Source organism: Lethenteron reissneri, chromosome 65 (assembly GCF_015708825.2).
Source record: "Lethenteron reissneri isolate LAM-NWPU_2019-01 chromosome 65, ASM1570882v1, whole genome shotgun sequence".
Classification (NCBI taxonomy): domain Eukaryota; kingdom Metazoa; phylum Chordata; class Hyperoartia; order Petromyzontiformes; family Petromyzontidae; genus Lethenteron; species Lethenteron reissneri.
Window position 1 is genome coordinate 7,334,532 of NC_083843.1, and position 16,465 is coordinate 7,350,996.

The following is a 16,465-nucleotide window of genomic DNA, read 5'->3' on the forward strand; positions in this document are numbered from 1 at the left end:
ATAAAGAATCTATTCCATGGGTAAAGTCACTACCACACAAGGTTAGAAATGATTTTAAACAATTGAGCCTGGCAGTGATTCGGAAGTTTGGAGAATATTCGACACTCACTGAGGGGTTTTATGCTGTAAAATCGATGACCCAGGGCATGGACCAAGATCCACGTGACTACCTCGTCCAATTTAAAAGAGCGTATTACGCAGGCGATGTGAATCAATACCACGAAGGGGATAATATGTTCAAAATTATGTTTTTTGAATCCTTGAGCCCAGAGATTACAGAAAGGGTGAGGATGGTTTTGAATCCAGAAACCGCATCCTTACGCCGCATAGAGAGCAAGGCGTACATGGCATGGTTATACAGAGCTAAGAATCATAATTCGGATCCAGAACACAGGGAGAGGGATGAGGAACCCAGCCTCTCAGAGAGGAATAAAAATCACCGAGCAGTCCCACCATGCAGAGAGCAGCAGAAACGCACGCACACATGGCAAAATAACCCAGAGAGAGGTTGGCACGAGAATGAGAGCGGCACAAAGCCGAACATTCAGGAGAATCGCAGGAGGGGGAGGTTCAGAATAGAACCATACCAACACCCCATGCCCCGACATGCGCAAGGTCAAGATTACCCACAGGGATGGCGAAGTAACAATCCAGGAAAAATTTGGCACCCAAATGGGAAAAACACTGGGCCAAGGGTGCAGGAGAATCGTAGGAGGGAGAGGTTCAGAGCAGAACCATATCAACACCCCATCCCACGACACACGCAAGGTTCAAATTACGCACAGAGATGGGAAGATAACCACCTAGCGGGAAGGTGTTACACATACCGCGGAGGTATGGATGCGAACATTCACGAGAATCGCAGGATGGGAGGTCAAACACAATCGATCCAATTCCGACCAATTCCTCCACCGGCTATACCAGGAGGGAATAGAGGAATAACACAGAATACGGTCCAAATACGTGATGAACCATCCACAGTGATTGAGAGCGGGCAGCCCATACGCGCCACACCCGCCGAGGTGTTAAACCCGGCGCTCAATGTGAAATACAGGCAGGCTGCAAGTGACAGGGCGGGCAAAAACGTGGACAGTGCTCCCGTAAATGACGCGCGGATCGAATACAAGGACAGGGTTGCATTGAAGCGTGATCGGACAGTACAAAAACAGACAGCAGGGACACGCCCTGAGGAGCGCAGGCATGAGCCTTTGAATGGAAAATATCCAAGGGAAACCAAAAATTATGTGGATCGGAGTGCTAAAATGGAGACGAATGTCCATGACGTATCGGGAATGGTGTTGAAATCCAACACACTAGTAAAAACAAAGAGGGCAACATTACGAGGGACAGAATTAAATCGACACACGGACTCGGCAAATGTGCATGTAATCGCAGAGAGAGCGAATGCCTCGAACCAAGGGTCAAAGTGGGTCGGGTGCGCGAATTCTGGTTATGTGCAGCACAATTTTTCACCACACACTCCCACGACACAGAGAGTGAGAGAGGAAACTACAAAAACGAACCCCGAAAACCGTGATCGAATTATCGAAGTGATAAGTGGTGAACGAGGCAACATGAGGAAAGTAACGCATAAATGCGTTCGAAACCGCTACCTAGCGTTTCCCAGGATTTAACAAAAACAAAAATGAATATTCGTCGGAGTCATGATGTATCAGAACCGATGTAACGCAATATCGATGTTTAACGCTTGTTTAATTTTCTTTGCTCAATTCAAAATAACCATGTTAAGTTGTGACACGTACGCGCGCGTTGTAAGGAATAGCAGCAAAACTTGAGGACAATCGATGGTTCATGATGGAAGAAGGGTATACATTTTTTTTAAAAATAACCCGTGGCCATTTGACCACTGGTCATTTTTAAAAGGGCGGAATGTTGTATACTAACCCTTCTTCCATAATTGAGATTAATAATATTTGATGATTTTTATATATTATCTTTTTACTTGTTTTTTTTAATGAGTGAAACACACCAAGCGCAGCAAACTGCAAAACACCAGGTGTTGTTAAGTAATGAACCGGAGGAGGGTTAGGATGGCAGAATTTACAACGTTGCTTCAAGGGAAGATAAGGCCTGATGAACGGGCACATGTCACCCGTGCAGGCGGCAGAGACAGTGGGAGTGTCAGCCAGACATAGTTAAGGCAAAAGCCCAATCATCCTGCATGGTTTTAAAGTAACGTCAAAATTCGAAATTCAACAACAGAGTAGGCTAAATTATCGATCCTCGCGCTCGCTCAAATTGGAGACCAGGCTGCGAGCTACATCAATGAACCATTGCCCATTTGCTAATCCAATACTGAATGTTAATATTACTGAAGTCAAAACGAATTCTATGACCTCAGCACATGGGCAAATAATAGGGCAGTGTCGACTCAAAGGCAATGGAAGAAACAGAGGCGCCTTTGTCTAAATCACAACCACAGAAAGCCAGGAATCATCACTGATTGTGTGTTCAGGAATTCCGAGCTAGTTAGAACACGTGCACAGGGGGGGAGCTGATGTAAACAACCCTGCGCGTCTGGACGTGAGGGGGCCTTGGACCTGGAATCAAGAATAAACACTCCCAGAGCAGAAGGTGGACAGGGGGAGAGGTGATTTAAAAGAGGGTTGTATATCTCTCAAGGCACAAGACCCAGCTGAACAACACGGCTGCGGGGGTCACCAGAAGTTCGCATTCGCCTAGTTAAGACAAAAAGCTCAATTATTCTGTATTGCTATTAAAGTAACGTTAAAGTCGGAATTTAACAACAGAGTAGGCTAAAGTTATTGATATTCACACCCACTCCAATTAAACCAGGTCACAAGTTACGCCTACTGAACCATCACCATCATTAAGTCAATATGAAATGCTATTTCCATACTTCAATACTTTCTATACAACTCGACCCGAAGCATATGACAATCAGAACCTTCCTAAGTCAAAATTGAATCGCACCCAGACAGGAGCGAATAGTCGATATAAGGTTGACGAGGGAAGGAAATTAAGAGCACGGCGAACTGCAAACGTAAGCAAAAAGCCGGGAACAACACCAGCCCAGCAACAGCGAGTGGGGCTTCGACAGGCCATAAAGTAGAATAATAACTCCCGGGGTCAGGGGATACAAGAAGAAGCAGGCAGACAAAAACCAGAACTGACTCCAAGGTTCAACCGCCCTCACCTACTCAGGAGTGACGGAAATTAATGAGGCCTTGAATTAACGGCAGGCAACAACAACGGCGAGCAGAGATAGGGTGGGGCAAAGACTGCGGGCTATGGAATGCAACTTCGTGTCAGTAAAGCCCTGACAAACAAGTTAAGTTAAAGACATCACAATACATAATATCGCACATAACATCAATGTTAACGCTATTCACCGTAAACTATATTCCGCTTATATAACCATCCAGGCACCAAGGAATACGAATTCCTAGGATCAAGAAACTTACCCCTTACCTAAGATATCGGGAATAAATTAATAGTAATAAGTATATGCATGAAAGACAAAAGTAAAACTTATGGAAAAGCCAGGATAACGGGATGAATCACCACCAGGTCGAATATAAATACATAATAAAAAAAAAAAACGATGTTAAACCCAGGGTCGGAGAGAAAGGGAGATCCCGACCGTCTTTGTATCCCCGCAGCGCGGGATAGGAGTGTGTGTACGCTCGGGGAAACACCTACACGTGGGTCGGGAACCACGATGGGAAACGACAGACCTTAGGTTACATACAGAATCATAACTGTGAAATAGTAAGGGACAAATGTTAACTTAAAACTTTTAACCATTTCTTTGTGCGCCGGGTCGGAGAGAGTGTTGCCCCCCTCCAGGTTGTGCAACACGAACAAAGACGCCTATGAGACGATTTGTAACGTCTGTGTTTTGGGTTCATGAAGAAGGCCAGACAAGAGATAAATTGCACCCAGACAGAGAGACGACTTCGAGACAATTTGTAACATCTGGTTGTTTGCTCGTGGGTTTTATAGAGGGAGTTGACAACGGAATATACCGTCAGTGATGCACACAAGGACATACGGACACACACATGGACACACCTGCCTACGGACAGATCCTGACACAGCAAAAATCGGAAGCCCCGCCTTGTGGGCGGGATCCAGGGGGATTTTTCAGCATAAAGGAACGGATCCTGAACATTGGAAACCAGTGCGACGGGAGGGTCCACTCAGAAGCTCGACCGGGAGGGTCGACTCAGGAACGAGTGCGACCAGAGCGGGTCCACTCAGGAGTGCGACCAGAGAGTCGACTCAGGAGCGAGGGCGACCAGCGGGTCGACCCAGGAGCGAGCTCGACCGGGAGGGTCGACTCAGGAGCGAGCTGCGACCAGCGGGTCGGCTCGACTCATCTTCAGCTCGTCAATCTCTGCTGCCGCCGGAGATCTCCGCTGCCGCCGGTGGTGAGCGTCGCGACTTGGCGACGATCCAGCGCTGCACGCTACGAGCGAGTTGTGGGCGCCACCTACCGACCGGGTTCCGAACTGCGACAGCGTATCAACAGCCATCCGAGCAATTCACCACGGTGACAGGAGAGCGCCTGATACGTATGACGCGCACCGCCCCCTCACCACACGACCACCAGGCGTCTGTTTGACATAAAGAATCGACTCCGAACACTGACTATTCAAGACAACTCTTACCACTCAAACACACTCGAACCCATAAGTCATCCGTGGCTGGGAAGGCATCACAACGAGACCGAGTGGTGGCCTCCGTCGTATAAGAGTATTCTTAATTTTTATCTTTAATATTTAGTGGGCTGTACTCTTAATCGCATAAATTCCCAACAGATCCATCAATACGAACTGATTCTTGGCACCTCCTTCCGCCGAGCCACGCTCACGTGGGGAGTGGTGGCCACCGGATCCTTATCAGGTGATCTGGTCCCCAATTAGTAAACTTGGTATAAGATAACGATCTTCGGAAAAGGAGCACCGTCGCAGGCCCTTACTCCGAGCCGTTCTGCTGTCAGATAACCTGCCGATGTATCTGTTGAGATTGGTGCCTTTAAGAATAGTAACTGTTTTGATTGTGTTTTTTTTTTTATCGCCGTATAATCTTTCAAGTATCTTTCAGTCATAATCGCCGCACGTACTCGCATCCTCTACAGAATATTCAACTGTTCCGTGACCCAAGGTGTTAACAACGTGATAAGGGTTGCGTATGATCAATAAGGAGTGCGGTACTGCGTGAACAATATTGAGTATAATCATTTATTAACGTTAAGGTTTTCTTAGCATAGTATTTGCACGTTTTAACGACTCTCTCTCTCACTAACAACCATCGCGTTATGCGGGATCCATGTGCAGTTGTCGAAGTGAAATCCGACAATCGTTGATGATACTGTATTGATGCCGTATTGACGTTCCGGGATTGAGAGTTCGCATACTATATCATAGTTAAGGTTGAATTAGTAATAAATTGATCAATACAGAAGTGGTTGTGTGATTCTTTCCTGAAATCTATGCATAAGATCTGCTTCTGCGTTGAGATTTGAACTTGGTGACCTTAATAAACACACTAATACATACTCAGTAAATGTTAAAGCGATAACGGGGTGAACCGGGGTCTGGTTATCATAACGACTTGCGTTATCATAATTACACCCACTCGCATAATTAATACGATTACCTCTCGAATTGGCATAATTAAAATGTGCGTAATTACATAAATTAACATATTTCCGGATAATTACATATTTGGCCAAATTTCATTTAATTATTATTATTTCCACTGAATATTCATAACCCACATATACAACATAATAATTTCACCCACGCACGCATACAACATAACAAATTTTCATACCCAACATATACAACAAGGGCGACTGCCTCCAACTGCCCGGTAGCGTCCTTTACGAGCCTCTTCCACAGAGGCCGATCTTGACACTGCTGGTACCAGTCATTGGCAAGTCCACTCAGCTCCACATCCTCCTGTACACCATCACTCCATCTCCTCTCTAGTTTGTGCCACGCCCAATGAGCCCCCCTCTATCCGGCCAAACAAAAGTTGTTTAGGCATGTGGTGGCTGGGAATGCGGGCTACATGACCCAGCCAACGCAGTCTTGCCTGCTGCAGGAACTCACCGATGGGACTTTGTCCAGATATTACCAGGATTTATGAGCTCCTCACACAATCCAGCCTGGTTAAATCCAGGATGGATCGTAGGCAGGCCAGCTTGAATGTTTCTAACTTACGAAGATGTTCCATTAGGAGGTCCACGTTTCACAAGCGTAGATAAGGGAGGGCATGACTGTGGCTGAGAAGACCTGTGCTTCGTGTGGAGCGACAGACCAGGCAGCTTCCAAACAGCGTTACGCAGCCACTCGACTGATATGGAGTGAGACCTCTGTTGTCAAACCGGAGCTGGTCATGAGCACACTGCTCACATATAGAAAACTTTCCACTCTCTCCACAACAACCCCACCAAAGGAGAGTTGAGGGAGTGTAGTCTTTAATGACACAACATACCCAGGCAGGTGCTTAATTTTGGAGGGGCTAATGGTAAGACCCCACCTCTTAGTGGCACGCTCCAGGTCTACCAGCAGCGCCTGTAACTCCTCCTCAGAGTGAGCAGCAATTACGAGATCATCGGCATACGTAACATGGTTGACCAATAGGGAGCTATCCCTGGACCACACCTGGGCATCGATCAGCCTCCCATTATATCTGTATCAGATGGAGATTCCTCCGGTACAGCCATCGAAGGCTTCACGAACTACGTAGTCGAAAAATATATTAAATTATGTGGGAACCAGAGGACATCCCTGTTGCACTCCAAGGTGAACAGGGAATGGCTCCAACTCCAAGCCACGTAGTTTTACCCGGGCAGGCTCACCATCATGATGGTCCTTAATGATCGTAAGCAGAGGGTCAGGGACTCCGAATACACGAAGAACAACCCAGAGCCCAGGCCTACTGATGGTTTCATAGGCCTTGACCAGGTCAATAAAGTAGAGATGTAATTCCTGTTGGAATTCCCTACACCCCTGCTGTAGCAGATGGACTATCATCATCACCAACACCATCGCCACCACCATCATCACCACTACCACCACCACCACCACCGCCATGCCCACCATCGCCACCACCACTGCCACCCCCACCATGACCATCGCCACCACCACCATCACCACTACCACTATCACCACCACCACCACCATCACCACTACCACTACCACCACCACCATCGCCACCACCATCACTACCACCACCACCACCATCGCCACCACCATCACTACCACCACCATCGCCACCACCATCACCACTACCACCACCATCGCCACCACCACCACCATCACCCGCGGCCACCACCACTGCCGCCGCCGCCACCGTACCGGGCTTGACTCCGAAGCACGCAGCCCACTCCGAGAGGGAGACGTAGGCGTCCGAGTCGGCGTCGCACGACAGGAAGAAGCGCGTGGTGCAGTGCTCCATGGGTACCAGCGGGGCCCTCAGTGGGGCCAGCTCCGAGTGGGAGAGGTACCTGAGGGTGTGGAGAGTCAGCGGAGAGTCAGCGGGCGCAGGTGGTGATGCTCGTCGTGTGCTGGTGATGGTGATAATGATGGTAGTGATGATATTGGTGGTAGTGGTGGTGATGATGGTTGTGATGGTGGTGGTGATGGTGCTGATGATAGTGGTGGTGGTGATGATAGTGGCGGTGGTGATTTACAAAGACAAATACAAATATCCCCCGTATAGCCTTAACAGACTGTAGGGGCAGGTGCTGTTAGCGAGCACCTATGAAGGCGATTTACACACTCACACACGAGTGTACATCAACAACAACAACAATCGCCATTCGCCACTAAGTGGCGGTGACATCACCACGGCACTTGTGCCAGGCTATGTGGACGTTGAGGCCAGGTGAAGTGTCGAACGCCCGCTGACAGGAGGTCACAGGGCAGACCCAGGTGCCACGGGTCGACTGACTGAGATGAGTGGCCGATGCATCACACACACCCACTCATTCACACTAACTCAAACACACTCACCCACTCAGACACTAACACACTCACTCACCCTTACACACTCACCCACTCACAAACACACTCACACACTCACCCATTCACTCACACTCACACATACACTCACACACTCACTCACCCTCATACACTCACCCACTCACACACACACACACTCACTCACACACACTCAGACACTCACCCACCCACTCACCCTCACACTAACCCACTCACACACTCACCCACTCATGCGCACTCACACACTCACCCACTCACACACACACACATTCATCCACTCACCCTCACACCCTCACCCACTCACACACACACTCACTGGTCTCCCAGAGTGCTGTCGAGCTGAGCGAACTGCCAGTGCACGGGGTAGACAAACATCTTGTAGTTCTTCACGAAGTCCCGCCGCAGGATCTCCACCGAGTGGTCTCCGGACTCCAGACGCTTCTCGTTCTCGACCATCTTCTTCACCTGCTCACCGACAAGATGAGAGATGGGAGTCAGAGACGGAGAGACAGACAGAGAAAGAGACGTCATAGACGGCCATGTGCGTTGGTGGTTCCTCCAACGTCGCAGGAGCCTTGTTAGTGGATTGTTCGCAAGAGCTGGGAGCGGCTGCTGCTGTAGGTCTGCACCAGCTACACTACACTACGATACATTACACCACACTACCATACACAACAATACTATACACTACTATACAGTACATTATACACTAATATATAATACTATACACTACTATACACTACAATACTATACAATACACTACTATACACTACAATACACTATAATATACACTACACTACTATACACTACAATATACACTACACTACTATACACTACACTACTATACAATACACTACTATACACCACACTACTATACACTACACTATACACTACACTACTATACACTACACTACTATACACTACAATACTATACACTAGACTACTATACACTACAATACTATACACTAATATATAATACTATACAGTATTATACAATACACTATTATACATTATACTACTGTAAACTGCACTACTATACACTACACTACTATAAACTACAATATGCACTACTCTATACACTGCATTATACACTACACTACTATACACTACACTACTATACACTACACCACTATACACTACTATATATAACACTATACACTACTATACACGACACTATTCACTACTCTGTATACTACATTATACATTACACTACTATAGACGACACCACTATACACTACTATATACTACACGACCATACACTACACTATACACGACTCTGTACACTACATTATACACTACTATACACTACACTACTATACACTACACTATACACTACACTACTATACACTACACTATACACAACTCTGTACACTACATTATACACTACTATACACTACACTATACACTATTATACACTACACTATACACTACTCTGTACACTACATTATACATTACACTACTATAAAATACACCACTATACACTACAATATACACTACACTATACAGTACCCGGCTCTGCTGCTTGTCGGTGAGCTGGGAGGGGTTGTTGTTGTAGGTCTGCACGAGGACGTTCTTGAGCCAGTCGCGCATGCGCAGTGGGAACTCGGACAGCTCCGCATCATCACAAGGGGTGATCTCTGTACGCACAGACACAGACAGACACACAGACAGATACATCACGCGGTCACCCACTCACTCATTCACCCCCACACAACAACCACCACCATTTGACACTTAGTAGTGGTGATGTCACCACGGCGCTTGTGCCAGGCTACATGCATGTTGAGGCCACGCAAAGTGTCAAATGCCCGCTGGCAGGAGGTCACGGGGCAGACCCAGCAGGTGCCACGGGTCGACTGACTGAGATCACTGGCCGATGCACCACCTGTGCCTCCTAGTTTCCCAACTTGCTGCGTTTTAGCCGCCCGGTGCTCTGATCGTTGTTGTGAGCGTTGCTCCTGTGCCGTCCGTTATTTCTGGAGGGCGACAACCTCCAACTGCCCGGTAGCAGCGTCCATCACGAGCCTCCTTCTCCACAGAGGTCGATCCTGACACCGCTGGTACCAGTTATCGGCACGTCCACTCAGCTCCACGTCCTCTTGTTCCACATCACTCCTTCTCTTCTCTAGCCCGTGCCCCGTCCGTTTAGCCCTCTGTATCCAGCCGAACAAAATCCATTTAGGCATGTGGTGGGTGGTAATGTGGGCTACATGACCAAGCCAACTCAGCCTTGCCTGTCGGAGTAGCTTACCGATGGGACTTTTTCCATATACTTCAAGGATTTCTGAGCTCCTCACACAATCCAGCCTGGATACACCCAGTAAAGTTTGTAGGCAGGCCAGCCCTTATGTTTCTAACCAGCGAAGATGTTCCATGAGCGGGGTCCACATTTCGCAAGCATAAAGAAGGGAGGGCATGGACTTGGCCGAGAAGACCCAAAGCCTCGTGTCGAGTGACAGACCATGTAGCTTCCACACAGCGTTACAAGGCCGATGAAAAGATAATGCCACTTGACTGATTCGGATTGAGACCTCTGCTGCTGTCAAACTGGAGCCGGTCATGAGTACACTGCCCAGGTATGGAAAACCCTCCACTCTCTCCACAACTACCCAATCACCGGTTGGGAGTTGTGGGGGTGGAGTATCTAATGGTACAGGCAGGTGCTTAGTTTTGGTGGGGCTGATGGTAAGGCCCCAACTCTTAGTGGCACACTCCAGGTTCAGCAGCAGCGCCTCCAACTCCTCCTTTGAGTGAGCAGCAATCACCAGATCATCGGCATACGTAACTTGGTTGACTAATAGGGAGCCATCCCTTTACCGCACCCGGGCATCGATCAGCCTCCAATTGTATCTGTACCAGATGGAAATTCCTCCGGTACAGGCATCAAAGGCTTCACGAACTACGTAGTCGAAATAGATGTTAAATAATGTGGGAGCCAGAGGACAGCCCTGTCGCATCCCAAGGTGAACAGAGAATGGCTCCGAATCCCAGCCACGTAGTTTTACCCAGACCTGGTCACCATTATGAAGGTCCTTAATGATTGTGAGCAGAGAGTCAGGGACTCCGAAAACACGAAGAACAACCCAGCGCTCAGGCCTACTGATGGTATCATAGGCCTTGACCAGGTCAATAAAGCAGAGATGTAGGTCCTGTTGGAATTCCCTACACCTCTGCTGTAACAGACAGACAGAAAATATGGCATCTGTGCAGGACCGCCCTTTCCTTAAACCACATTGAGGCTACACAAGCCTCTCCTCAGCGTGCCTAGCAAAGCGATGTTGAATAATCCTTGCCAGGACCTTTCCCGGCACACTGAGGAGTGAGATGCACCTGTAGTTGTAACAATCTACGTGGTCCCCCTGCTTAAAGAGGGGGACCACCAGGGCATCCTTCAAATCCTGCGGAACCCGTCCAGTGGTCCAGACTGTTGTTATGATGTCGTGTAGTGCATTCTACTCACAATCACCACCCTCCATCAGCATTTTGCTTGGGAGATCATCTCTGCCAGATGCTTTTACTGGTCTCAGACTCTGGATCGCCATCTGTACTTCCTCAACAAATGGAACCTCAGCCAGCCTCTCACAGAGGGTGTCTACTTCTTTCAATATTTGAGGCAGGCAAATACATCATCCACTCACCCACCCGCTCACTCACCCCCCACACATGCCAAATAAGACAAACAAAGATCGCCCGTGTTGCCTTAACAGACTGTTGGGGCAAGTGCTGTTAGCGAGCAGCATCTAGGAAGGCCGGCAAGGCAGACGAGGGGGTGGGTGGCCAACACCACGCCCGGCCACATTTGTCTTGCCAGTTGCACGTACAGATATAAAGATCCCCCGTATAGCCTTAACAGACTGTAGGGGCAAGTGAGCGAGCACCTATGAAGGCCGGAACGGTACACGAGGGGGTGGGTGGCCAGCACCACGCCCGACCGCCTTTGTCTCCCTAGTGGCGATGTTTACACACCGCACCAGGTACTCATTTGAGGCTGAGTCGACCTAGGGGAGGCCCAGGACCGGTTCAGATAATCGTCACTGGTGTTTGCCGTGAGCGGGAATCGAACCCGGGTCGCCAGGTCCGTAGTGCAGCACGATAGCCGTGCTAACCACTACACTACCGCTCCCCACTACGTACAGATATACACACATACACTCACCCAAAGGCAAAGGTGCCCCGTGTAGGCTTTGACAGACTTTAAGGGCAAGCACTCTGTGAGCATGTTGACCAAACTTAGATGTTTCGTCTCAATCCAAAATGCAACGAGTATGAAGCCGTGAGGATTCTGTGTATGTGCGTACAATGTTGAACTTCTTTTATAACACCGTACGTAGTGAATCGTGGTAATTTGTGGATCTCTGTAGGTCTCTACATATTGTGTATCTGTGGGTCTTCTATGGGTCTCTATGGGTCTGGATGTCTGTGGGTCGCTTTGTATGTGTGTACAATATTGAACTTCCTTCACACAACTCGTGCTAATCGGAGGTGCGGGGGAAGGACAACAAACGAAACATGCTACGCTGATGATGATGATGATGATGCTGCTGATGCTGCTGATGCTGCTGATCCTGCTGATGATGTTGATACTGCTGATGATTCTGCAGGTGATGATGTATGTATTTTGAACTGTTGTCGCACCGTACATAGGCAGCCGTGCTAATCGGAGGTTCTGGGGAAGGACAACAAACTAAACACGCAATGATGATGATGCTTCTGATGCTGCTGATGATAATGATGCTGCTGCTGAAGCTGATGATGTATTTTTTATTTCTTTCACACCGTCAGTAGCCAAACGTGGGAATTTGTGGATCTCTGTAGGTCTCTGGGTGTTTCTGTGGGTCTCTGTGGATCTCTATGGATCTGGGTGTCTGTGGGTCGCTTTGTATGTATGTTGAACTTCTTTTGCACCATATGTAGCCAACCATGCTAATCGGAGGTGTTGGGGATGGACTACAAACACATGATGATGCTGCTGCTGATGATGATGCTGACTATTTTGCTGATACTGATGCTGCTGTTTCAGCCACTACTGCTGAAGCTGCTGCTGATGATGACGATGATGTTGATGATGATGACGATGATGCTGATGATGCTGACGATTTTGCTGATACTGCTGCTGCTGAAGCTGCCGATGCTGCTGATGATGCTGAAGAAGCTGCTCCTGTCGCCGTTCTTACCCTTGCAGGGCCCCAGGTAGTCGAGGTGCAGTTTGCGTCCCTTCTTGGTGCCCTCCAGGGAGCACTTGTGAGCGTGGAAGTGGCAGCTGCTTCCGTAGGTGGTGTTGTCGGTGCCGCACACCTGCGCACGCGCAGCAGATAAAGGGTGCCCCACGTGTAGCCTCAGCCAAGACCTGCCGGTGCCAGTGCTGTTAACGGCGAGCAGCGGCACTGCTCGCCATTAACAGCATTGGCACACAATTGGGGGTGGATGGGTGGCCGGCACCACGCCCGCCCGGCCGCCTTTGTCTCTCCACCGTAATGGCCATCGTGCCCCTCACTGACACGGCCATCGTGAACCCACCTACCAGACACGGCTATCGTGAACCCCACCGACACGGCCATCTTGAACATACCTACCCACATGGCCATCGTGAACCCCACCCACCAACATGGCCATCGTGAACCCACCCACCCACACGGCCATCGTGCACCCCACACACCAACATGGCAATCGTGAACCCCACCCACCGACACGGCCATCGTGAACCCACCCACAGACACGGCCATCGTGAACCCACCCACCAACACGGCAATCGTGAACCCACCCACCAACACGGCAATCGTGAACCCCACCCACCCACATGATCATCGTGAACCCCACCCACCGACATGGCCAACGTGAACCTACCCACCCACAGACACAGCCATCGTGAACCCACCCACCCACACGGTCATCGTGAACCCACCTACCTACACGGCCATTGTGAATCCCACCCACTGACACGGCCATCGTGAACCCACCCACACGGCCATCGTGAACCCCACCCACAAACACGGCCATTTTGAACCCCACCCACCAACACGGCCATCGTGAACCCCACCCACCCACACGGCCATCGTGAACCCCACCCACCGACACAGCCATTGTGAATCCCACCCACCCACACGGCCATCGTGAACCCCACCCACCGACACAGCCATTGTGAATCCCACCCACTGACACGGCCATCGTGAACCCACCCACCCACACGGCCATCGTGAACCCCACCCACCCACATGGTCATCGTGAACCAACTCACCGACATGGCCATTGTGAACCTCACCCACCCACATGGTCATCCTGAACCCCACCCACCCACATAGTTATCGTGAACCCACCCACCCACACGGCCATCGTGAACCCGACTGACACGAACCTTTTCAAAATCGTTGATAACCTTGGGGCACGTCGAGGGGTCTTGGCAGATGCACAGGGGCTGGTTGGTTTCGTCCACCTCGCACACCTTCCCCTCCTTGCAGTGGTACGACCCACACGGCCCAGAGGCGTCTGTGGGGGCGAGAATTCGGACCACACCATTAGCACCACGACAAACAGGGGGATGCGGATTATCATTAATTCAAGAAACGTGCACAATTTCGTATCCGTCAACAACTTGCCCCGGTGGCTAGGAGATGTTATTAACTACCTCGCCTGGTTATGCAAATCACTCTAAATGCGTGCTGTTGATTCTAAATGTGGAGGGGGGCAGGGGGGGAAACTGGAGGACTCGGACAAAAATCCACGCAGTGACCATAACGGGGAGAGAGAAAGAGAAACGCAGACTCCCAATATACAGCAGCAGGCATCATCCGGGTCGGGATCGAACCCACGACCTCCTGTAGACCAGGTGAGGTAGTTAACATCTCCGATATGTGACTCCCTACCATCTCTGGTCTCCTCCTTCCCCTCCGCCCACGACTCATCCTCAAACTCCACCTCCTCCTCCACGGGATTGCCTCCTTCCATCTGAGAGCGGGCGGGATGAATGGGGGGCAATCATGAATTATGTTATTTAGTCATAAAGCCAGCATTGCCATTGGTTGACTTGAAAGTATTGGTGGTGGGTGGGGCCCAAAAACGAAATATGTTCATGGGTCGCATTGAGTGAGTAGGTCAGTGAATGAGTGGGTGAGTGGGTGGATGAGTGTGTGAGTGGGTGGGTGAGTGGGTATGAGAGTGGGTGGGTGGGTACGCGGGTGAGTGAGCGGGTGGGTGAATGGATAGGTGAGTGAGTGGTTGGGTGGATGAGTGAGTGATTGCATGACCGTGTGAATGAGTGAGTGAATGAGTGAGTGATTGGGTGAGTGACTCGGTGAGTGACTGTGTGAGTGGTTGGGTGGGTGAGTGAACAGGTGAGTGAGTGGTTGGGTGCATGAGTGAGTGATTGCGTGACTGGGTGGATGCTTGAGTGACTGGGTCAGTGACTGTGTGAGTGGTTGGGTGGGTGACTGAGTGGGTGAGCGTCACCAATCCATACATGAAACCAAGCTGAAAATCGATCGCATTGATTATAATGTATGGATTCATTATGCTAATGTATGCGTGTATTATGCGAATTAGTTGCTACTTACTGGCAATTCCTCAACGACCTCGCCATCGGCTTCCAAAGCACTCTCCAGGTAACTCTCCTGTCACACGTCCAGGGCAGAGTTCAACATCAGGGCTGGCTGGAATTGTAATTCAGCACTTACACCCAACACTGCCCACAGATTCAAAACTGCACCATAGACTCAACACTGCCCATAGACTCAACACGAACACCATAGACTCAACACTGCCCATAGACTCAGCACTGCCCACAGAGTCACACAGAGACACACAGACTCACACGGAGACCACAGACTCTCATGAACACACAGGCCAGGAGTTTAACCGAGGTACTCACGGGCAAGGCCAGAGCTGTCCCGACGAGCCCCATGCAGAGGAAGATCCACAGCTTCATTCTGATTTGTCACTGAGTCAACCTAGGTGCGAGACGGTACGGGGAGACGGGACGACATCAGTTGTGAATGCAATAGGATGCAGGTTTGGGCTATAACGGAATCATCAGCATCATCGCCGTGTCAGCAGCATCATCACCATCATCATCATCACCACCACAATCATCATCACAACCATCACCACCACATCCTGCAACCTCACTGTGTGAGACTGCGTTTCTGCCAAGTCTCAGTCGTGGGAATGAGTCCAAGCAGACACAAAGACAAAGCTCCCCCGTGTAGGCTTCAACAGACTGTTGGGGCAAGTGGCTGTTGGTAGCGAGTAGCAGCACCTATGAAGGACGGCACTGTGGCACACGAGTGGGTGGGTGGCCAGCACCACGCCAGGCCGCCTTTGTCTCCCCAGTGGCGATGTTTGCTACACATCACGCACCACCAGGCACGTATTTGAGTCTAAGTCGACCTAGGGGAGGCCCAGGACCGGTCCACATAATCGCCATCACTGGCGTTGGTGGCCGTGATCGGGACTCGAACTCGGCTCGTAGCCGA

At 49.8% G+C, this 16,465-nt stretch overlaps 1 protein-coding gene across 1 annotated transcript in view; it reads right to left on the reverse strand.

Moving 5' to 3' along the window:
- The window catches only part of LOC133359384 (SPARC-like), a 44,141-nt gene that overhangs the window by 10,249 nt on the left and 17,427 nt on the right, over window positions 1-16,465 (reverse strand). Inside the window, exons 2-9 of the mRNA XM_061577785.1 lie at window positions 15,862-15,940; window positions 15,548-15,604; window positions 14,861-14,942; window positions 14,353-14,483; window positions 13,175-13,295; window positions 9,510-9,637; window positions 8,317-8,465; window positions 7,356-7,504 (exon numbers count right to left, since the gene is read on the reverse strand). Coding sequence (XP_061433769.1) covers window positions 7,356-7,504; window positions 8,317-8,465; window positions 9,510-9,637; window positions 13,175-13,295; window positions 14,353-14,483; window positions 14,861-14,942; window positions 15,548-15,604; window positions 15,862-15,918 — 874 coding nt within the window. The 5' untranslated portion in view covers window positions 15,919-15,940. The remainder of the gene's footprint in view (window positions 1-7,355; window positions 7,505-8,316; window positions 8,466-9,509; window positions 9,638-13,174; window positions 13,296-14,352; window positions 14,484-14,860; window positions 14,943-15,547; window positions 15,605-15,861; window positions 15,941-16,465) is intronic.